The sequence below is a fragment of the Schistocerca piceifrons genome, chromosome 7 (assembly GCF_021461385.2).
Source record: "Schistocerca piceifrons isolate TAMUIC-IGC-003096 chromosome 7, iqSchPice1.1, whole genome shotgun sequence".
NCBI classification, from domain to species: Eukaryota; Metazoa; Arthropoda; class Insecta; order Orthoptera; family Acrididae; genus Schistocerca; species Schistocerca piceifrons.
In genome coordinates, this window is record NC_060144.1 from 535,915,932 (window position 1) to 535,939,500 (window position 23,569).

The window sequence follows — 23,569 nt, forward strand, 5'->3', positions numbered from 1 at the left end:
CGACTGCTGGTGGTGTCACTCCTGTCTACATAACGGCAGGAAACTATCTCAACGCCCAGAAGATGACCCCTACGTCGGGTTGAAACCAGTTGGCGGTATTATAACAATAATAAATGCGACTGAGACTGTTCTTGAATTATTGATCTGTCAACGGCTGTTGCAGAAGTGAGAAGCTGGTCCTCGGATCACATCCAAGATTTTATTTACCGACGAGGCAGAGTTCACACGAGATAGTGTTGCGAATTTCCATAACCAGCATGTATGGACAGATGTAAAGCCCCAAACAGCTCAGGAAAGAGGGCATTAACACCGATTCTCAATCAGTGTGTGGGCAGGCGTATTTGGCGATAGATTAATAGGGTAATACGTGCTCTCACGAAGTTTAACGGGGGAGTTATCTGAACTTTCTCATTAATGTATGTGTACATTGCTGCAGGCTGTGACACTGTAACAACGAATACAAATGTGGTTCATGCATGATGGCGCACCAGCACACTTCCGTTCCAATGTGCACGAACATCTGGTACAGACATTTCGGGACCGCTTGATTGGTCGGGGGGGGGGGGGGGGGCACTTTGGCTTACTCGTTCGCCAAAAATCAATCCTCTGGACTTCTGATTCTGCGAAAGCTTGAAGGAACTGGGCTGCGTCAAGCCAATCAACGATGTGTGGACACTACAGTGTGGCGTATTCAGTGATAGCAGGTGTAACAACGACAGGATGTATTTCAAAGACTGCGTAAGTCCTGAAGCCAGAGGGGCGAGGGATGCACTGTCGTGAATGGACGCCCCGTTGAACACCTTCTGTAAACACGTGTTTACAGCAGAAAGTATGCGTTTCGGGACCCATGTCGATTGGAGTTATTTTTCTTGTTTTGATCAGTACCACCAACTCTGAAAGTATTATGCACCTTTGTTTGACCACCCTGTACATAAAAAATCTTAATTTAAGTAAGATATTGCTGTCAACTCAAGGAGCTCCTGGTTAAAGTTTTAGGGAGTACCGTTACGGAAAAGAGTTTCAAGAACACGTTTCGTTTACTATCGTTCTTTTGTATTAGAAATATTATTTCCTTCTGTCTTAAAGACACTCAAAAACTGTTTCTGATCTTTTTTAAAGTAACCATAAACATATATTTTGTAGGTTTGCTACCAACTTACGGTAGTCATGCAGAATATCTCCATGGAGGCAGCGGACGTATACAGCCCACGCTGTCTGAGGATGCACCCTCCGCCGGCAAGGGCAGAACGAGAAGGTCAGCAAAAACATCTGTTGGCAAAAACAACGTTCCAGTTTTATAGAAATTAGTGGAATGTAAGATGTACAAGGAGACTCACGTGCCCGTAATAATAGGTTTTATACAACTCACAATGCCTACGAAAACCACGAGCGAGGTTTTTGTATTCTCCTGCTCGCTACGAGCGAACTATGAATCCTATGGAGAAAACTCAAGATGAAATTTCTGTAGGAAATTTAGTGTAATTAAATTTTGTACTGGGATACGCATCCAATGGAGGCAACCGTTTCGACTGGCAACGCGTTTTAATGTCACTTTTGTACATATTTCTTGAATAATTCCTAAACTACGGCCTGTAGCGAGAACTGAAACCTCCCCTTAGAAAAATTTGTGAATGATTCTGCTGATAAACTCCTTACGTTATTTGATTTTCAAACAGCTGAGCAGATTTGAACGTACTCAGACATTGCGCTTTTTATTTATTCTGATCAACACTAAACTGACACACAATATTTTTAGCGCAACGCAATCTGACTTTCAATAATCCCTACAAAAGAATGGCCCTGACTAACAATGACCTATAACTTTCATGAATAATTTACCTCACAAAACCTTCGTTACTCGAACTACTGCAATACAGCGAGCGCCAATACTCCAGCTAAATAAAATATTCTAACTACTGAAGTCACTAACTACTGATAGGCATAGTTAGAAAATGAAAGATTTTAATAGAGAACAAACAATGTATTTACCTTAATTGTGTTCAAAAGGCATAATATATATATCAGTTCATGACATCCAGTCTTAGAAATTTACTGTCTCTGATGGACACACGTCCAGATAATCCGCTCTCATAATTCTGCCATCTCTCTCCCCACATCCACCACTGCTGGCGGCTCGCATCCAACTGCGCAACGCTACGTGCTGTTCACATCCAACTGCCCAACACTACAATAGCGAATATTCCAACAATGCCAACCAGCCGCAGACTGCACACAGCACAGCCAGTGATTTTCATACAGAGCGCTACGTGGCGTTACCAATATAAAAACCTAAACAGCCTACTACAAAAAATATGCCATTACAGAATTTAGCTACACTAAATTTCCTACAAAAATGACCAATCTTATTTTATGTAGGGTTAATAGTTTTCACGAAGCAAGCGAATGAATATGAAAAGTGGCATGTGGTGTTTTAAGGCATTGCAGGCTACATGAAACCCACAAGTAGGGGCAGCTAAATCACCATGTATACGACGTCATTTTAGCGTTTGTCGTTATGAAACAAAAGAAGCTGTTCGTTGCTCCAGCTAAAAACAAACACCTAGAAATAACGTCTCGTATAAATCCATACTTTGAAGACGTGGTTAACAGATTAGAGGAAGAATGCTACTACGGTAAGCCATGATAAATCAGTGACTAACTAGAAAGCGAAAATCAGAAGTCGTAATAAGAGCCAGTATGCTGGTAAACGTCAGTTACTATATCTTCAGCATGTGAGATTTCAAACAGAATTCTGTCTGTTGACCGACTTGACACACGTGGGTTATCAGAGCGGGTGTTGCAATATCCCTTTCCTGTCCGTATAGACTTAAAAATCTGAACTCGTCATATGTGTGGTGGATCGACGCTGCACCGTTGCATTAGTTGTGGGTTCATCTGTATCGACAATAGAACAGCGTCTGCGTCGGGATGGACGGATTCCTCACAAGTCATTCCACATCTGTCCACTCCGCGCAAACTACATAACCTGCACACCGTCAAATGCCCTCGCTAGCATGGAGGGAGACAACGTTTCCTAATACGGGATTGGTCACACTTCAAGCTGCCCTGGAAGGAATATGTAGTGAATAACGAAAATCTGTTCCAAATCAGGGCTAAACCTAGATATCCCGCGTATCACGAGCAGCAGCCTTAACAGTTAGGCTATCTGAGCATGCCTCCATCTCGCAAAAATGCATTATTTATCACTGAACTTTCATAAACTATAGCCAGAGGTTCTCACAGTGAATATGTAACAACAACACCACTGGGAAAAAGTTGTGGTAGAGAACTTTGGCTCTCCCTACACTAGGGCCACAGATAAACTGAATTGATCTGACTGAGACAAAATGAACGCAGCCACTGGAACTAAAGGCTGTGAAGGTGTAATGACGTGACAGCTCTGGCAATCGTTCATAAATGCTGGGACAAGCAGAAACCTCGGGTCTGAGTACCGACTTGACTCGATTTTCATTAGTTATGATATGTTCACTATACTGAAGTTGAGTATTTTCTGAACGCACTTTACTTATATTATTTCATACCAGAGAATTTCGTGACAATGAATCGGTGCCCGCATCTCGTGGTCGTGCGGTAGCGTTCTCGATTCCCACGCCCGGGTTCCCGGGTTCGATTCCCGGCGGGGTCAGGGATTTTCTCTGCCTCGTGATGGCTGGGTGCTGTGTGATGTCCTTAGGTTAGTTAGGTTTAAGTAGTTCTAAGTTCTAGGGGACTGATGACCATAGATGTTAAGTCCCATAGTGCTCAGAGCCATTTGAACCATTTTTTTGAATCGGTGGTATTAGTTAGACACTACAGCAGGAAACCCTAATCTCGCAGTCATCTGCGTCGGGCTGGACGGATTCCTCACAGGTCATTCCATAACTGTCCACTCCCCGCAAACTACATACGCTGCAGACCATCAAATGCCCTCGCTGGCGTGGAGAGAGACAACGTTTCGTGAAACAGAATTAGTCACAACTCAAGCTGCAAGTTCGGCAAATTGTGACGTTATTGATAAAACTGATATGACAATAGGTCTCGATTCCGAAGTAGGGGAGCGAGGGGCTTGTTGTAACAGCTTTCATGAAATCTAATATATCTTGAGATCCATTGATGAAATTGCTACTACACTCCTGGAAATTGAAATACGAACACCGTGAATTCATTTTCCCAGGAAGGGGAAACTTTATTGACACATTCCTGGGGTCAGATACATCACATGATCACACTGACAGAACCACAGGCACATAGACACAGGCAACAGAGCATGCACAATGTCGGCACTAGTACAGTGTATATCCACCTTTCGCAGCAATGCAGGCTGCTATTCTCCCATGGAGACGATCGTAGAGATGCTGGATGTAGTCCTGTGGAACGGCTTGCCATGCCATTTCCACCTGGCGCCTCAGTTGGACCAGCGTTCGTGCTGGACGTGCAGACCGCGTGAGACGACGCTTCATCCAGTCCCAAACATGCTCAATGGGGGACAGATCCGGAGATCTTGCTGGCCAGGGTAGTTGACTTACACCTTCTAGAGCACGTTGGGTGGCACGGGATACATGAGGACGTGCATTGTCCTGTTGGAACAGCAAGTTCCCTTGCTGGTCTAGGAATGGTAGAACGATGGGTTCGATGACGGTTTGGATGTACCGTGCACTATTCAGTGTCCCCTCGACGATCACCAGTGGTGTACGGCCAGTGTAGGAGATCGCTCCCCACACCATGATGACGGGTGTTGGCCCTGTGTGCCTCGGTCGTATGCAGTCCTGATTGTGGCGCTCACCTGCACGGCGCCAAACACGCATACGACCATCATTGGCACCAAGGCAGAAGCGACTCTCATCGCTGAAGACGACACGTCTCCATTCGTCCCTCCATTAACGCCTGTCGCGACACCACTGGAGGCGGGCTGCACGATGTTGGGGCGTGAGCGGAAGACGGCCTAACGGTGTGCGGGACCGTAGCCCAGCTTCATGGAGACGGTTGCGAATGGTCCTCGCCGATACCCCAGGAGCAACAATGTCCCTAATTTGCTGGGAAGTGGCGGTGCGGTCCCCTACAGCACTGCGTAGGATCCTACGGTCTTGGCGTGCATCCGTGCGTCGCTGCGGTCCGGTCCCAGGTCGACGGGCACGTGCACCTTCCGCCGACCACTGGCGACAACATCGATGTACTGTGGAGACCTCACGCCCCACGTGTTGAGCAATTCGGCGGTACGTCCACCCGGCCTCCCGCATGCCCACTATACGCCCTCGCTCAAAGTCCGTCAACTGCACATACGGTTCACGTCCACGCTGTCGCGGCATGCTACCAGTGTTAAAGACTGCGATGGAGCTCCGTATGCCACGGCAAACTGGCTGACACTGACGGCGGCGGTGCACAAATGCTGCGCAGCTAGCGCCATTCGACGTCCAACACCGCGGTTTCTGGTGTGTCCGCTGTGCCGTGCGTGTGATCATTGCTTGTACAGCCCTCTCGCAGTGTCCGGAGCAAGTATGGTGGGTCTGACACACCGGTGTCAGTGTGTTCTTTTTTCCATTTCCAGGAGTGTAAATGAAGATGGACGGATGCCTTAACTCTCCCTCTACCAAATCAAGTAAAAGTAATACCATAACTATTGGTCATTATTTTACAATCAATTATTTGCTAGAATAAGTGCGGTGTTACAACTTACCTCGTGCTTGGGGCAAGTTGTAACGTCTACCGGGGCAAGTAGTAACGACAATAAAAAAAACAATAATACCTCTAATCATTTATTCTTTGTTTATTGTTAACAAAATTGACATCTTTCTAAAGTGGGTATTATGTAATTCTTATCAAAAATCAACTTAAATACACTTTTTAAGTAATCAGCATCTAAAAATTAAGTAATTAACAGTTTTATTTAGTTAAACACTGCTTATAATCATCATAGCACTTTTCAATCACAGTAAGTAATTTAATTATTTATATCTAAGATATACTTCGTAATTATCTCTTTTTAATAACTATCTAACAAAGTATTGCACTTATATACGAATCAATATTTGGTGGGTTTCATTACAATTAAATTCAGTCTTCACCTGAGCTACAATTAATACAAATAAAAGATATAGTGTCTCCTGTAACACATCCTACATGTGCCCACATCTTACAAATGCAACAGTCGACCCAATCTTCTTTATTTGAATCTGTGTAAGCGTCACCGCATACCAGACAATACCACTCTTCTGATTCAGATTCTGAATCTGAACATAATTTTATTTTATTTTATTTTTTTTTTTTTTTTATAGCTCTGTGCGCTCCGGTTTTATGTTTTGTTGATTTACCTTTGCCTTTCCCCTTTCCCTTTCCTTTACCTTTTCCTTTAATTTTGTCACCTTTTTTTCTGTTTTTTCTTCATCTTTTCGTCATATTCCTCTTGTAAAGCTTCTATTTCAGGAGTGTCCGTCAACACTGTAGATTTTCTTTTGCGTCTGCTATTTGTATTAGTTTTTCTTGGTGACGCCTTTCGTAGAGGTCTAATCTCCGATGGCGAAAAAAGTTTTTGTAGACTGGAGCAACTCGGAATTTGATTCTTTCACAGTTTCGATTTGGCTTATAATTTCCGTGGTGCTGATATCTAATTCAGGGGCAGAATCTAATAGTTCTGGATTTTCAAGATTCAATGATAAATTTTCTGTAACATTTACGACATCTGGCTCTTGTGTACGATCTGGACGATCAGTAACGTAAGATGGCGCAAAGTCGGAGTCTTGGAAAACATCAGCATTCAAAGGCCACACACCAGGAGTTTTAAATCCACTCATAATATTCGCAGGGTACTTCTAAAGGTTGCAAATTGTGGGAGCAGTGCGGGGGAAACGATAACATGATGACATTATTTTATTTGGCTTTTTCAACAACTCCACTATTCACGTGTGAGCTATGGTTATCAAGTATCAACAGAACTGGCTCTTCCTTGGTGGGTTTCGCGTGTTTGATAAAATGATCCATAAAAATTATAAAATCTTTTTCGGTCATCCATCCAGAGGAATTACCAGCTCCAATGCAATCTGGAGATCCACTACGAGTAAAAATTTCAGAATATTTGAGCCTGGGCAAAACGAACATTGATGGGATAAAATTACCCGCAGCGTTAGAGGCACAAGCAAGTGTTACAAGAATTACCCTCCCAGCCGATGTGATAGCTCCAATTTGCTTTTGGCCACGAGCAGCTAATATTTTCTTAGATTTTTGAACCGTTGTGACCCCTGTTTCGTCAATGTTCAATATTCGAGAAGCATTAAAATGATATTTTTGGAGAAGTCGTTGATATATTGCAAAGAATGAATTAACGTTAGTCTTATTGAACGACGTCGCTCGACTTAAAGACGTCGCTTCTGGTGTCCTTAAAGATGACTGCGCATTTCGGCGCATAAAATTTTGGAACCAGTCAGTACCAGCCATGTTATTTTGATGCCAAGAAGGAGGAATGTTTTTAGCATCAAGCTGCACATCGTATTGGTAAGCTGGTTTCCTTACTTCTATAGGAAGTAGTCCATACTATATTTCGGCGCAATTGAGTAGGTAGGAAGTCATCTTACCCTCTTCTTCTGCAGTAAATACTTTTGTAGGCTTAACATAACCAACTCATAATCATTCATTATTCCTCTTTTTCTTTATGTATCTATAAAAAGAGACGTGACATAATCCGAAAGTCTGACTAGCTTTCCTAATACTGCATTTTTTCCCTACAACTTCAGCTGCCGCTAACTCGTACACTTCTTGGCTTTGTGTTGCCCGCTCTTTCTTTTATACACCCTCATTCTAGTAGAAAGGAAAAAAAAAGTAGGTATGTACATCATAACGTGGGGCATGTTGTAACACGTTACAACAAGTTCCGGGATTTTTTTACAGCTAACCCCATGGTATGATTTTTAACATTTATCAAGATAATTATTAAAACAATTTAGCAATCTGAGAAACTGTTACACACTATCAGAGATAGATAAATTTGAATGTAAATAAGGTATAGAAAGTTTGCAATTATGATGCGGCGCGGTTTATATGTCAAATAGAGTCAAAGAAATACGCTAATAAAGTTTAAGATCCTAGTGAAAAGAGCATGTTACTACTTACCCCTGTTACAACAAGCCCCTCGCTCCACTACTGAAGACAGTATGATCAGCTGAGATTTTACTACACGATATTCTGTCCACACACAGGAGTTCCACAAGTCCAGACAATGACCAGGCACACTTGATGAAGGCTGTGCAAGCTTACATCCAAGGACAGTGCCTGTCACCTTCCTATTAGGCTCATATGCTTGATCTGTAGGCCACCGAAGGTATCTGGCGCATAGTTGAATGACATCTTGTCCGTCACTGATCTCTGCAAAACATTGAAAATCCGCTGTGGAATCACATATACAAATAAAAAGAACAGTAGGAACAAGGCTCCTTATTTGTTTCCATTTCCTGATTGCTGGTCTCTTGCTTAACAATCTGTTCCTCAGCAATACAGCTGGACGGCTTTATTAGATAATTCCTGATTATTCCTGACTTTCATTTTAATATGCTGCGTGTCGCATGGATACTCGTAGCAAAGTGTTTTCCTGTTGATCCGTTTCTTTTAATTTTACGTTTCAGTTTCCTAACAAGAATAATCTTAAATCCGAAAAACAAGAATTTTGGAAGAAAACGACTTCCACCGTAATGAACGTGTTTCGGACACCAGTAAGTTTTACACCTAATTCAGGTTACATAATTTGACTCATGTGCTGGTTGATTATCGTTCGTTATTATTAAAATATCCGTGTTACCCGGGGCACAGTCCCAGTTGCGGATAGCCTCTCTAACGGTTTCCAAGGCAACTAAAATTTTTTGACCAATTTGAAAAATTTAAAATGCTGTCACAATCTACTTATAAGAAGTGTAAGTCAGGTATTAAAGCTATAAAATGTTAATGTGTGTTGAGGTGAGGTAAATCACGACGCATAAATTACCCAGACCACATTTATTCACTATTTATAATATCATAATACCTGGGGACTTCCAACAAACCTCATGTATAATTTGAAATCTTCACGAATATTTTTCTCGCAGACACTCCCTACAAAATTATGAATGAAAATTTTTTTACGCTTTCTACATTTCCACAGGTCATGTATTAAAATTGTAGCCTCAGACATGACGTTTTATTTATTTATTTTTTTAGTTGTTTACAACTACCTCTATTCGCAACATACTTTGCCGATGGTTTCCACATATACCACTGAATGTACTTGACATGTTATATCAGGAGATGACAATTTATGGATGGAAGTTGGATTCATTAAGCAGTTGCGGGTGGGGGTTTACTAGAAGTAAACTGTTCTTCTTTCCAACCGTTAACTATCACACGGTATATATATAAATAAATTGTTGGGGTTTACTATTCGAGGTAACAGTCAGCCTTCTCTGTATCTAAACAGTAATTAATTTTCAGTTTTTACAGAGAGCACAGAAAATGCTATTTTTTTTTAAAATCCGAGGAATATGTTTTAGATGTTTGGTTACTTACAGTTGCTCCGTGTGGGATGTCGTTACGTGACACCAGGTACTGCGTCTCCCTTATAGACAACTCGGTTCAAGGCTGCCTGTCTTGTATCAGAGGCACCTATGAACACTTTGAATCTTCTTAATATGTAGAACCAATTGCTCATGTACTGACCACACAGCGGCATGTGACATCTCTGGCAGCTGTCTTAGATACGACGGCTGAAGGTCGAATACAAAAGCGATTCAAAAGTCGTGTTAAGTAATTTCACAGACCAACGACAAAATACTTTTGATATGTTTTTCTTACATAATTCCAAATTAGTAAAACATATGCAGTCTGAAAGGTGAGCAACGTAACTTTTCCAATAAATGAAGGTTTTACTGAAGCAAAAAAACTCTTCATTGCACAGGAATTATGGGTCCATTGTGTTATATTCACTTTTATCACTTCTTTTTAGTCTAAAATAGATCATGATGATTTCTATTTCATAACAATTAGGACGTTGTTTAGAGACCACAAAAACGATGTTAGATGATTTTTCGACTTTAACAAACACAATTAGCCGAACTTACAAAGGGCAGAAAAATTGAAATTGACATGTTGTGAGCCTTAGTAATAAATAACGCAAATAGTCGTATTACGTCACGACTCGACCTTGGCAAGGTTACTCACGAACAGTTCGGTTACCTGAGCTTTTTAAGCCTGAAAATGAAAATAATTTCGTCTTTATAGCCTCAGATAAAGTCTCCTGTAAAACAAAATGTAAGACAAGATGTTGGACACCAACGCATGCCATATACTGCAACTGAAAGTCATTAATGCAGGAACCATCAATATTGTAAATAGCGTCTGTGAAAGCCTGAATAATATCCTGTATTACAGAGTTATCTCCGGTGAATTACCGATCGTATGTATTGGTGAAGCGACCAGTAGTATAGTATCTTCCCACAATATTAACATTCCAGCTTCCCTGATACCTTCTTAGCATCTATTGAATATCCTGAACAATGTGCTCAAATAACATGAGTACAGTATTGTGGGAATAAATGAATGCGAATGTTCAAGATGCTCCAACGGAATATCGCCTTCAGTTTTCCAATATATTGACTACAACTGAATTGCAGTGTGGGTCCTTTCTTAGTCCACATACTTAGTAAGAACGTCATTGAATAATTCCTGAGCCTCGCTTTCGGTCCATCACTTTCGACTCAACGGTAAAACCGAGTATCGGTTTTTCAGTGTCATATCAACAAACATGCCATATTTCGGTTTTGTCCTTGACAGATGATGGATTTTGTCCGAGAGTTACTTGAAACATTTTTCGTCGTTTGTTAAAGCTATCAAAATGTGGTTCATTTTACCAGATGTAATGGGCAGAATTTGAAATAGAATTTACTGTGCATTGCACAAGGTTCTTGAACAACTTGTTTTCTCTCAACATTTCCTAGATTTTCAGACAGGCTGTTAGCTTGAAGCCAACTTGGTTCCTTGCCCTACTATCTTGTGTATTCATTATATTAGTAAAACAAATAGTATTCTAATTAGAATGGCTACAAATTAGTTTCTGAAGTATTCAATGTTAATTGTAAAAATTTTGTTTGAAATGGTTGTATTGTTATATTAGAATTCAGCAAACTAAAAGCCAAGTTATGTGCCTTTTTATTTAAATTGCATTTCATGCATAAACAGTGTTTCATTTATCGTTCATTTAAGATTTAATGAACGATAACTTAGCACACGTCCTTCAGATCCACACTTTAAACTCAATAAATACCAGTTCCTCTAAAAAGTCTTGATACAATCGTCATTTCATTGAATACGATTTTGTATTCTTTCTTTTATAATTTGACATCTGGTGTTATTTATGGATTGTTCTCAGGATATCAACCGAGTACCTTAAACTAATTTAAATCCGGCTCATGTGCCGAGAAGAACTCTTCAGTGAAATTCCTAGAAAGCTTTCATTCACATTATCTTTTTGATAAAGAATTTAGTTTTCCATAGCTTAACATATGTTGGAATTAACTCACACCCATACTGTATCAAGTAATTAGAATGGTCTGGGCGAGGAGTGAGTTAGTGTAGTAAAAAAAATGGCTCTGAGCACTATGGGACTTAACTTCTAAGGTCTTCAGTCCCTTAGAACTTAGAACTACTTAAACCTAACTAACCTAAGGACAGGATACACATCCATGCCCAAGGCAGGATACGAACCTGCGATCAGAGCGGTCATGCTAGTGTAGTAAGATTCGTTCATTAGTTTAGTGGCTACTGAGCTATGCATTGCTCCTTTCCATTACTCTCCACTGTAATAATACGCTGGCTCAGTTATACAGCGTCAAAACTGTGCAGGCTGTTCACGAAGAGAGCCTCTTTGTTTGATATAAGGAAGGGTGGTCGGAAATGCGCACTGCATGAGATCTTGACTGAACAAGGGACGTGAGATACGTGTTCCTGAAGTGACTGTGTCTGTGCATCGACACTGGTAATAAAATCTCGAAAACAAATGCACAATCCACTGCATGGTATCCGCGGTATAGTTCGAATGCCGTTGCTTGAAGTCGAAAAAGCAGAGAAAGAGGAGGAACAGGTTAATTGAGTTGTAACTTCATCCCTAATGCTATTGTGGATAGCAGGAATATTAGAGAGTGCGGTGTTGTAACGCATGCACTGAAACTTGACGTCGTCAGTTTCAACAGCTGCCAGGGTATTAAGCTACAAGAAGTGAGTTATTCATATCTACAAAAACTAAATATTCTCTTCAGACTACTATTACCTTACGTCGAAGTACGCCACGTTTCTTCCATCTCTGTCATTTGTATCCTGAAGGGGATATATTAATTATTTTTCGAACATAGCCGTAAACAACTTCCCATACAGGATACATTGTCTGCGTTGTCCAAAATCTGATAGTATCATTAATTCAGTTCCGAACCATGCTCACCAATGGATCATTTGGATACAGTTGTGGATGTCTTTACAACTGCCAAACTGAATGAAGATATAAACCGTACACCTCCGTTATCTTTGTTTATACATGATGACTCGGTAATGATGCCACAAACATTTAGGGACGATGGAGGAAGATAATGTATATGTCTGAGCTTAGGGCTTCTAGTCTGGAAACGACCGAAGCGAAACTTATAAGCGAAAATTGTTGTCATATCACTGACTGGAATACACGTAAAGGCACTGTTGGTGCTAACAATGGCGGAAAGGGAAATTTTAGACGTAGTAGTATGAACAAAAACAGGGAAACAATGTCTGGTAAACGAGAACTCTACATACCTTGAGGGATATGATCACTTGTTCATCTTCGATAGTATGAAACACATATCTTCTACTGAACAAGTGCCCATAGCTCTTAATATAGGCATTTTAAATCCCATATTTAATGGACTTCCTTGTTTTGGGCAATACTACGGTCTCTAAAAATATAGAAATCATAGAGCTTGCAGTGGAAGAAATGTGTCTCAGAGTAGATGAAGAAGTGCTCATAACTCGTAAGGTATGAATTTTTGAGTCCGTATTTACTAGACAATTCTTTTTTCTTCTTTTGGTTCTGACTACCACTTATGAATGTGGCTCACCCTATAATCTTAGCAGCGACAGTACCGGTCCATGTATTTCACAGTTTCGGTTATAACCCTCGACTCGATCGTTTCCTCAAACTGATACCTTTACGTTTCTCCATCATCCCTGAAAGTTTGTAACATCATCATGGAATCATCTTGTATTTGAATGGGTGTGTAATCATCGTATGTGAGGCCTAAAATCAGAAGCCTAATCATTCGAACGGTGATACAGGAGATTGACAATTACTTTGACCTGATAATTTTAAGCGAGTGACATCTGATACCAGCCGCTCTAGGTCAGATATAAATAGCAAGCAAAACGTTTATATTTTAGTACACACAGCTGTAAAGTTAAAGGGAGATAGTGGTAATCTATAAAAAAACACATGCAGTCAACAGTGTGTAGTAGTGATATTTACGTCACCATGGAGATGTACGAACTACTCGCTGTTGAGAGGAATGTCGTTACACGTATTGCTAAATGCATTGAGGTTGACGGACATCATTTTGAGCATTTATTGCATTAATGCGGTATTTACAGGTAATCACGCAGTAACACCATGCGTTCTCAGAGAGCCATATGTTTGTGACTATTACAGCGCCATCTACCACAAAGCGAAAAAAGTGGTCCAACTAAAACATTCATATTTCTTTACGTACTACACGAATATGTAATAAAGGCTGGGGGTTTCTATTTAGAAAAAGAAACGCAGTTGATATCCGTTTGACCTATGGCAGCGCCATCTAGCGGGCCAACCATAGCGCCATCTGGTTTCCCCCTTCAAGCTAGACAATTTTTTCGTTTGACGCTTATTTCGTGAGATATTTGGCCCGGTCACTATCAATGGACCGACCACTCTGTATACCAGCAAACAAACAATAATTAACTATATTTGTCAGGTGAATATCAAAACTTTATTACTACCTCTCGTATAGTTTGGGTCTGTGTCTGTACGAACTGACCGTCGATAACTACGCTACTGGTCTAGCCCACAACTGCTGTAGTTGCACCCAGGGCATGCTGCCGCTTCATACCGATTGCCGAAGATTCCAACTACGGCATGTCCACTAGTGCAATCGTAAGTCTGGACGATGCTTCCGCTAAAGACAGACTAAAGGGCTGACTGGTTATAGGCGCCACCGAAATATTCTGGACAGAAACTTGTCAGACCGCTAAGGGGTCATACCCAAAAGACACTGTCCCCTCTTAGGACACCGTCTATGCCTACTCACAGCAGTGTCGTTTGCATCGCCCCGTTCGGTACGTTCTGGTATTCGGAAATGTGCATTTCAACTGTCAGGACTGTCGTAACAATTTCTGTCCTAACAGTTCCCTTTTGTAGAGTTGGTTTCAAGTGGCGTGCCGATACGGAGGACGAACATCATGCAGGTGACAATCCTTCGGGGACTGGTTATCTAGCTGGAATGTTTTGTTATACGTTGTGTATGTGTGGCATCAGACCAGAGACAAAAGAGAGACTCGCCTAAAGATAACACGAATTTGTGTAGCATGAAAATTTCGAAAGACTCAGAGAGAGAAGAAGTGATATACGATAGGAAGACAGAATCTCTGTAGCAAGAATAGAATACACACGATGGCTGAAGCGAGAGTGGTGGAAGAAGCAGACTGATATCGTCTCTGAGACAAGGGTTGTTCTACCGTTAAATACAGACAGGGAAGTGATGAAGTTTTTAAAATAATTATGTCGAAATGAATGTGGACAGTGATATAATCATAAAAGGAGAAACTGACAGCGTTTTAAATTTGGTGACGTAAAGTAATTTGAATGAATTAACTTGAAGACAAAATACAAAATGATGATCTACGAAGAAGTATTACAGGAAAGTAGACACTTTCGTACGACTCCTCCTACGCCGCCAAGGTAGTGCTAAATTAGAGACAGTAGGAACTGCAAATGGAAACATTGTGGGAATAGACAAAGTTTAGGGCATACAGTACCACTACGCACGGTGCTGACTGTAGTTGAAATGTCATGATGGAAAGATAAGAACCAGTGAAGAAAGGCTAAAGGAAGTCATCAAAATGCTCAAAACGGTGAAGACAAAACAAGAAAATTTATATTCTGTCAAAGATAGCTGTTACTTTTTAGCCTTACCCCGCTTTGCTTCAGAAATAGTGACATGATTGCTTCTGTTTGTTTACTGTATCATTTCTGTTATAAATTATTGACAGTTAAATATAGGTCTTCGAGGATGGTAAGTTTTAATTTTGTTTGGTAAATGTTAACTCAGTAGAAACGTTCATTTGTCATGACACATTTCTCACGTTGCCATATTTAATTTAACACCACTTAGCTACATTGAACCCGTTTCCATTAATAAGCCTTGTCTTACTGTAAAATTTTTGTTCCATGCATCCCTTCATCTACCAACCTGTAACTTCCATTAGCCGTTGTTTTGCAAAAAGAACCTCACAGTCTAAAGCCTACACCAATTCTATGACTGTAATATACATTTTCTTGTTTTTCTGTAAATCCACCCATAGAACAACTAGTTTCGCAATTTTTGGTTCTTATGTAATAAGCCGGCCGGTGTAGCCGTGCAATTCTAGGCTCTTCAGTCTGGAACCGCGTGACCACTACGGTCGCAGGTTCGAATCCTGCCTCGGGCATGGATGTGTGTGATGTCCTTAGGTTGGTTAGGTTTAAGTAGTTCTACGTTCTAGGGGACTCATGACCACAGATGTTAAGTCCCATAGTGCTCAGAGCCGTCTTAAGTAATAAAAAAAACTGCATGATGAAAATGGAAGTTTACTGTGTAATAATACAAATTATTACCTTTGTACACTGATTAGCCAGAACATTATGACCCATACCTAATAGCCGGTGTACCTACCTTTGGCACGGGTAACAGCAGCGACGCGTCGTGGCATGGAAGCATTGAGGTCTTCGCAGGTCGCTGGAGGGAGCTGGAACCACATCTGCACGCACAAGTCACCTAGTTTCCGTAATTTCCGGGGAGGGGGGTGATGAGCTCTGACGCCACGTTCAGTCACATCCCATATGTGTTCGATCGCATTCAGATCTGGCGAGTTGGGGGGGGGGGGGGGGGAAGCGTATCTATTAGAAATGGCCACTGGGTTCTTCGAACCACAACACTACACTTCAGGGCTTGTGACATGGCACGTTACCTTGTCGAAGAATGTCACTGCCGTCGGGAACATGATCTATATGAAAGGGTGTACTTTGTGTGCAACCTGCGTGCGGTGCCTGTTGATCATCATGGTGTTTCCCACGGGGTCCACTGGACCCATGGAGGCCCGCACGAATGTTCCGCAGAGAATAAGAGACCCACTGCCAGCTTGTCTCCGACGTGCTGTGCAAGTGTCAATGAGCTGTTCCCTGGAAAATGATGGACTCGCGCCCTCCCATCGGCATGAGAAGAAGGTATCAGGATTCATCAGACCACGCAACGATCTGCCATTCGCCAGGGTGCAGCGCCGCTGCACTGTGTGTTCAGACGCATTTGTACTCCGCCCAGCATTAAAGCTTGCTGTTAGTTCCGCCACTATTCGCCACCTGTCCTGTTTTACCAGTCTGCCCAGCGTACGACAGTCGAGTCCACAATGGTTCGACAGAGTGTATCGACGTGTGGCCGCTCAATCCCAAGATGTCTGGACGAGGTTTCACCTTGGCTTCGCCTCGTGTTGAAGACAATCATCACAGCAGCCTACGAACACCAAACAAATCGAGCAGTTTCCGAAATGCTGGTGCCGAGCCTCCGGGCCATCGCAGTCTGCCCTCAGTCAGACTCAGGCAGCTCACACTTCTCCTCCATTGTACACACAGACAGCGCGCTCTCTGCTACTACAAGAACCGTGCGTGTGCATGGCTAGCAGTGACTCCTCGCCAGGTGACACTTTTATTGCCTGGACGGGCTGATATCGGTAACTGGTCGGTAGTCATAATTTTCAAGTTGATCAGTGTGTATTCCATTCTTGCAGCTGCTCCACCTCGTACTTAATTATGTACTCAGTTTGTAATGCTTCGTTCAAGTGAGTGTAAGTTATTCACTACAAATCAATGAGAATTGAAGTATAACACGTGATCTTATGTGAAGAGTTTCAGACTCCTCGTAACAAAATACGGTGGATATCCTTACTTTCTCGTAGACCTTCCCGTTAACGGCTTCGTGGTCTACGTTCGTTGCTGTTACTTAGAACTTTGTGTGCAGCGGCAGACACCTCAGCATGACATATACGACACGTATAGATGGCTCATTAGCACAGCTGTACATTACATATACACAGCTGACCATAAGTTTGTTAGTGCAGTTCTTCTAGGTACGTTACAACGTGAATCGCCAGTGAAGCCTTTTAGACTGACACAAAATGATATTAAGTTAATAACAATAAGCGTCGGTCATTCTAGGCACTATCTGCTTGTGCTTTTTGCATTGACGCAATATGTACAGGAACATTGTAACACACTATAAGTATTACAAACAGTAGCAATGAAGACACGACAGGTACATACCAACTTTCAGTATGCGAGTCAAGAAACAATGATAGAATTCACTTACCTTTGTCTGTCCTCTTACTGTGAGCGTAAAGTGAATTTATGGTATGTTACAACTTCCAAGTTGTTTCATTTAAGAAGTGTGATAACATTTACTTATACAAGTATTATATAATCTCTTATAATACAGTATGAGCATAGATTGTGTTAACTGAAAATCTGTTACTACTATTCGGCAATTCTACATTAAAGACTGAAACGGAGGCATTTGGCTTCGATCCTTTCTTTCGTTCTTTTTTGTATTTCCACCAATGTAACAGCAGTGTTGTCAAACCCAGCTCGCGCTATTCGTCCACGAGACTCAGAGGGCCGTAGATACGGGTTCCCAGGTAGATGCTGTGTTTCTTCACTTCCGCAAGGCGTTCTATATAGTTCCCCACAGTATTTTAATGAACAAAGTAAGAGCATATGGACTATCAGACCAATTGTGTGATTGCATTGAAAAGTTCCTAGATAACAGAACGCAGCATTTCATTCCCAATGGAGATAAGTCTTCCGAAATAAGAGTGATTTCAGGTGTGCCACAGGGCAGTGTTGTAGGACGGTTGCTATTCACAATATATATAAATGACCTTGTGGATAACATCGGAAGTTCACTGAGGCTTTTTGCGGATGATGCTGTAGTGCATCGAGAGGTTGTAACAATAGAAAATTGTACTGAAATGCAGGAGGATCTGCAACGAATTGACGCGTGGTGCAGGGAATGGCAATTGAATCTCAATGTAGACAAGTGTAATGTGCTGCGAATACATAGAAAGAAAGATACTTCATCATTTAGCTACAATACAGCAGGTCAGCAAATGGAAGCAGTTAATTCCATAAATTATTTGGGAGTAGGCATTAGGAGTGATTTAAAATGGAATGACCATATTAAATTAATTGTCGGTAAAGATGATGCCAGACTGAGATTAATTGGAAGAATCCTAAGGAAATGGAGTCCGAAAACAAAAGAAGTAGGTTACAGTACACTTGTTCGCCCACTGCTTGAATACTGATCACCGGTGTGGGATCCGTACCAGATAGGGTTGATAGAAGAGATACAGAAGGTCCAACGGAGAGCAGCGCGCTTCGTTACTGGATCATTTAGTAATCGCGAAAGCGTTACGTAGATGATAGGTAAACTCCAGCGGAAGACTCTGCAAGAGAGACGCTCAGTAGCTCGGTACGGGCTTTTGTTGAAGTACCTTCACCGAGGAGTCAAGCAGTATATCGCTGCCTCCTTCGTATATCTCGTGAAGAGACCATGAGGATAAAATCAGAGAGATTAGAGCCCACACAGAGGCATACCGACAATCTTTCTTTCCACGATAGAGATACTCATAGTAGCCTCCACCACATACCGTCAGGTGGCTTGCGGAGTATGGATGTAGATGTAGATGTATTGATTTCGCCGTAAAAAAAGACTTACCTGACATACCATTCTCTTCTCTTGTCTTCTCTTTTTTTCCCTTTTGCTTTGTTCGTGTTTCCGACGAGCCTCTATACCATGTTTTCGGATTTGTACGAAATATGCGATTAAGAATGTTCCGTCAGTTCTTGGTAGAATATTTTATACACTATGACGGAAAACTCAAGCGACAGGGATGTAACATACTACAACATTTATTATATCTTTCAGAAACCGGTTTTCGGCTGTTACGTCTTCATCAGGTACAAAGATAAATATGTGGTTGAGTGAATTTTTCGTAGCATCAAAGATTTTAAGCTTGTGCATCTAGTGAGTATCTTTGTTTCCAAAGATGAAACATATTACTGTTAGACGTAGGAATAAAACGAGAGGAAGATTGTTTAAATAAGAAATTTGATACATTTACAAATTAAAAAGACAACAATTTATGATAATCGTTCTTAGAAGAAAATAAATTGAACAATAAATGTTGGTGACATTTCCAAGTCTGGCGATGAATAAAATGCTCTTGTCCGTAACAGGTCCTAAATAATAAGCAGCTTAGATACAAAAGTGAAATTAAGCAAGTAAGTGAAGCAAATATGATTATACAAAGTAAAATTTTTTAACATGATGAGAGAAATTACAGCAACTGAAATACGGAAAAACTGGGATATGTGAGTGTGAGGGGTAATTTAGGAGAAATTATAGCAACTGAAATACGGAAAAAGTGGGATATGTGAGTGTGAGGGGTAATTTAGGAGAAATTATAGCAACTGAAATACGGAAAAGATGGGATATGTGAGTGTGAGGGGTAATTTACAACACGTCGTGGATGGGGTTGTGAGTAGCGTCTGCAGTTTGCAGTGGCGAGTTAGGGAACTGTGTTTGGTCGTATAGTACTACCTTGGGCATATGCACATATGTGCATTAATTTCTATTACTGCAAGATAGTTCATCTGTCTTCTTTTATGGAGATGTTGCGCCTTGTACCCACGGGCTTTTTTTAAGTATGTGACCTGCAACAGTGGAGTCTCCTGTTCTAAGTATCCAGCTTTTGTAGTGTTCCTTTTAATCTTCTATCTAACAATTAAAATGTGGCTCTAGAGTATACTAAAATAGCAGCTCAAAGATGGTATTTATTTCCCCATTTAACGAGCGGATTGTGCAAGAATACGTTAACTATCTGGAAATGTATTAATCATTACGCATTACACAACGAAACCGACCATAATGATGTAGTTGAAATAAGTCAGATGTGGACCTTAAAGCCTCGTAGAATAGCACGGAACAAGTTTACAGCCGCCCGTGGTGGCCGTGCGGTTCTGGCGCTGCAGTCCGGAACCGCGGGACTGCTACGGTCGCAGGTTCGAATCCTGCCTCGGGCATGGGTGTGTGTGATGTCCTTAGGTTAGTTAGGTTTAAGTAGTTCTAAGTTCTAGGGGACTTATGACGTAAGATGTTGAGTCCCATAGTGCTCAGAGCCATTTGAACATTTGAACAAGTTTACAGATCCATGCAGTAGCCTGTAGTGGAAAGCAACGAAACAAGATATTGAAGGGAATTCAAAAATGGTTACTTCAAGAGGAAACAGTACTCAGTATGAGCAAGGTAAGCATGGAGCAAGAGGTGGAGTGACTCACGTAAATCAATCCAAAAGAGAAATTGACAGGAATGAAATAATGATATAGAATTGAGAAAAAATTTCTTAGAGCGCAGGTTACTGTGGAAGTGATACGTATATTGTATAAAAGCAGAGAAGAAATGCGAAGCGTTAAGAACTCTGTTGAATGGAAATAGCTTGTAACTTGAGTCGTCAGAAGCAACGTGAGAGGAAGGAAGGTCTGTGGAACGCTAACACCAGAAGAATGGGCAAGAGTGTGCGACATGAGTTATGTGTTCCAGAAGTAGTTAACACGGAACTAGGTGGCGAAATAGCACCCGAAAACTTTTAGAAGTAAACGAATATTAAAGCTGCTAGATAAATTACTGAGGACAAGATGCACGGAGACGAAAATTTTGATTAATTCGTGGATATAAAATAGTCATGAAAATAAAGAAGTGATGTACGCAAGAACGAAGCAGTGACTTACTAGAGTCGTTTTCTTTGAGGGTGCAACAGCCATATGCTTATTTAATATTAACATGTGACTTGATTTATAAGATACTGATCAAAATTAAAATTTAATGCGCAAACATTTTTTTATGATGCCTTGTGCCACAATGTTATGCACAAATCATTCTGTCTTCTGAAATGACACTATGAAGAATATAGTATACAGCTGTTATTCATTAGTGCAGTGCATTACTGTCTATATGATTTGTCTATTGTTGGGAAGACGACGTCGAAATGTTTTAATCACTACGCTTATGAGTACTTATACTCTCTATAGAGTTTCAAGCTACACATGTTTACAGCGCATGCAGCGCACCACACAATCCCAGTCGTGACACCAATTGCTTGCAACCGTAGACGAGAAGTATGTACTCATCGTTTAACAAGTTTTATTTTGTGTTGAAATATATGTTCGAAAATAACCTACAGAAACTGTGTTTTTAGTGTCGTGTAACGGCTAATCACTGGAAGAATGCGTTACGCCAACCGCGCTCTCGAGTGTCTGGTCGCCATCTGCAGTGCATCGAAGGCCATCGTTCCTCTGACAAGCGCACACGTATTTTTTCTACCGTCTCTGAGCCTGAGAATAACAATTTTGATAACGATTCTGTATTATATTTTGTCCTGTTGGATGTATCAAAATGTTTATGCCTTCGTTGACGCGAAGTAAAGTGCTGTGTAACTGCAATGAGGATAAGCTCCGGCCAGAGGTGAGATTCCTTTGCTGTATTGAGACATGATGGAGCCACAGATGTGTGCAGAGTGCAGTTAATGCAAAGTTCAGCAGTTAAAAAGTTTTGGGTGATCTTGTTAAATCAGTATGTATAGCTCAGTTGTTGAGATACGGAAGTTAACACGTTGCAAAAGTGAGCTTTATGTCGTAGACCAACGATAAAAGATAAAGTACATGGATAGAAAGTACTTCCCATCAGGAAGTAGGAACCGTTAAATCCTCGTTTCCTCAATATGTGCCTTAGTCTCGGCATGGTAGGGGAAAGAGAAATGACAACGCTATGAAGTACACTTTTCCATATATTTAATTCCTGAAACTTTGTTACAACTGCCATAGTTCGAAATTTGTTTACTGAAGCAGGAAGTGCATTTGTTCTGTAAGAGCTGTTACACTTGACCAAAGGCTTCTAGAACATGGAAGACAGTTTCGAAAGGTTCCCCAAAGCGGGTACACAACCTTTTTTTTGTCAACAGGTTTGTCATTCGTTAACTTCTTAGATTGAACCATAGATAAAACTGACTAAGGCTAGTAACATAGAAACCATAACATACTAAAAAAATTACGCATTTACAGCAGATACCACCGTATCTTAAGTTGTTCGTTTTGGCGTACATTCTCTTTATCTGTACGTAGAAATAAATTTCCCAGACCGTGTCCTGGATGCCACTTGTTTTAATCTTTTTCTCAAACTACATACGAGTCTGAAATATGTTAAGTGAGAAATTGTGTTTAATAACATATCCTTTCAATGGTAAATAAATATACTTCCTATTTAACAACATTAATTAGCTGTTTCTATGGAAAATGAAATTTAACTTTAGGGTGAGAAATAAAAACGATATCAAAATGTACTACGTTAATAGTTTTTACCATGAGTACAGCATTAACAGACCACTTTTTGAAACTTAGATCTGTCCACTTCACTGTGATTACCGACAATTTCCCATATCATCTCCATCAACTTGTCGCTGGGTTCCTTGACAGTTGTGAAGATTTGAGCCACTTCTGTAACAGAAACATTCGCTTTATGCAGTTCTCAACCGGTTAATTGACGGACAGGATTAAATGTGTCATGTATCCTTATAGCATGTGCAAATGCTGCAGATTATCGTAGATTTCCTTACAGCTACTGATGTAATGAATGCTCTTTCAGACTGAAGTTACTGCCAGGGTGAACTGACTAGAATAATACAATAATGTTTCCCAAATCTCACCTAAATTATCTCATGCTACTACAATCGTGCGAGCAAGAAATCTTTAACTGAAAAAGGCTTTGAACGTAAGAAATAAAAATTAAATTTAGCGTCTTTTCGAACCTGTCATAAGTTCGGACTGGAGAAGAACTGGAAAAACCGGCAAAGTCTGTTTCAAATGAATTATTCCGGCATTTGTTTTAAGAGATTTAGGGAGATGTAAAAGTCCAAAACATGAATGGCTGGATGTCGTTTTGAGCCAGCTTGCTCCTCTCTGTCAGTGAAACTGGTCTGCAGATCGATGCCGAAAGTCATGTGAAAGTGTTAACATCATGTGACAAGAGGTGTTTGCTATCGTTGTACAGGGTTATTCTGAATGATGGAACCACTTTCAAAAATTCGTTTGTATTCAGGTACAAATCCAAAATGAACAAGCTTTGCGCTAATGAAAAAAGGAAGTTTCAATTTGTGGTGGGCGGCGACGGGCGGGCTGTGATGGTTTCAAAAGCGGCCGGTAGAGTTCGCA

General features: G+C 41.0%; 1 protein-coding gene and 1 long non-coding RNA gene across 3 annotated transcripts in view; both read right to left on the reverse strand.

Annotated features, from left to right (window-relative positions):
- LOC124805208 overlaps window positions 1-9,865 on the reverse strand; it is a 46,569-nt gene extending 36,704 nt beyond the window's left edge. For both annotated transcript variants that reach the window (XR_007017406.1, XR_007017407.1), the window contains exons 1-2: window positions 8,101-9,865; window positions 1,161-1,269 (exon numbers count right to left, since the gene is read on the reverse strand). This is a non-coding gene — a long non-coding RNA (uncharacterized LOC124805208). The remainder of the gene's footprint in view (window positions 1-1,160; window positions 1,270-8,100) is intronic.
- Window positions 9,866-22,136: 12,271 nt separating this feature from the next.
- The window catches only part of LOC124805291, a 159,573-nt gene continuing 158,140 nt past the window's right edge, over window positions 22,137-23,569 (reverse strand). The window contains exon 6 of the mRNA XM_047265802.1: window positions 22,137-22,855. Within this exon, the coding sequence (XP_047121758.1) occupies window positions 22,734-22,855 (122 nt within the window). The 3' untranslated portion in view covers window positions 22,137-22,733. The remainder of the gene's footprint in view (window positions 22,856-23,569) is intronic.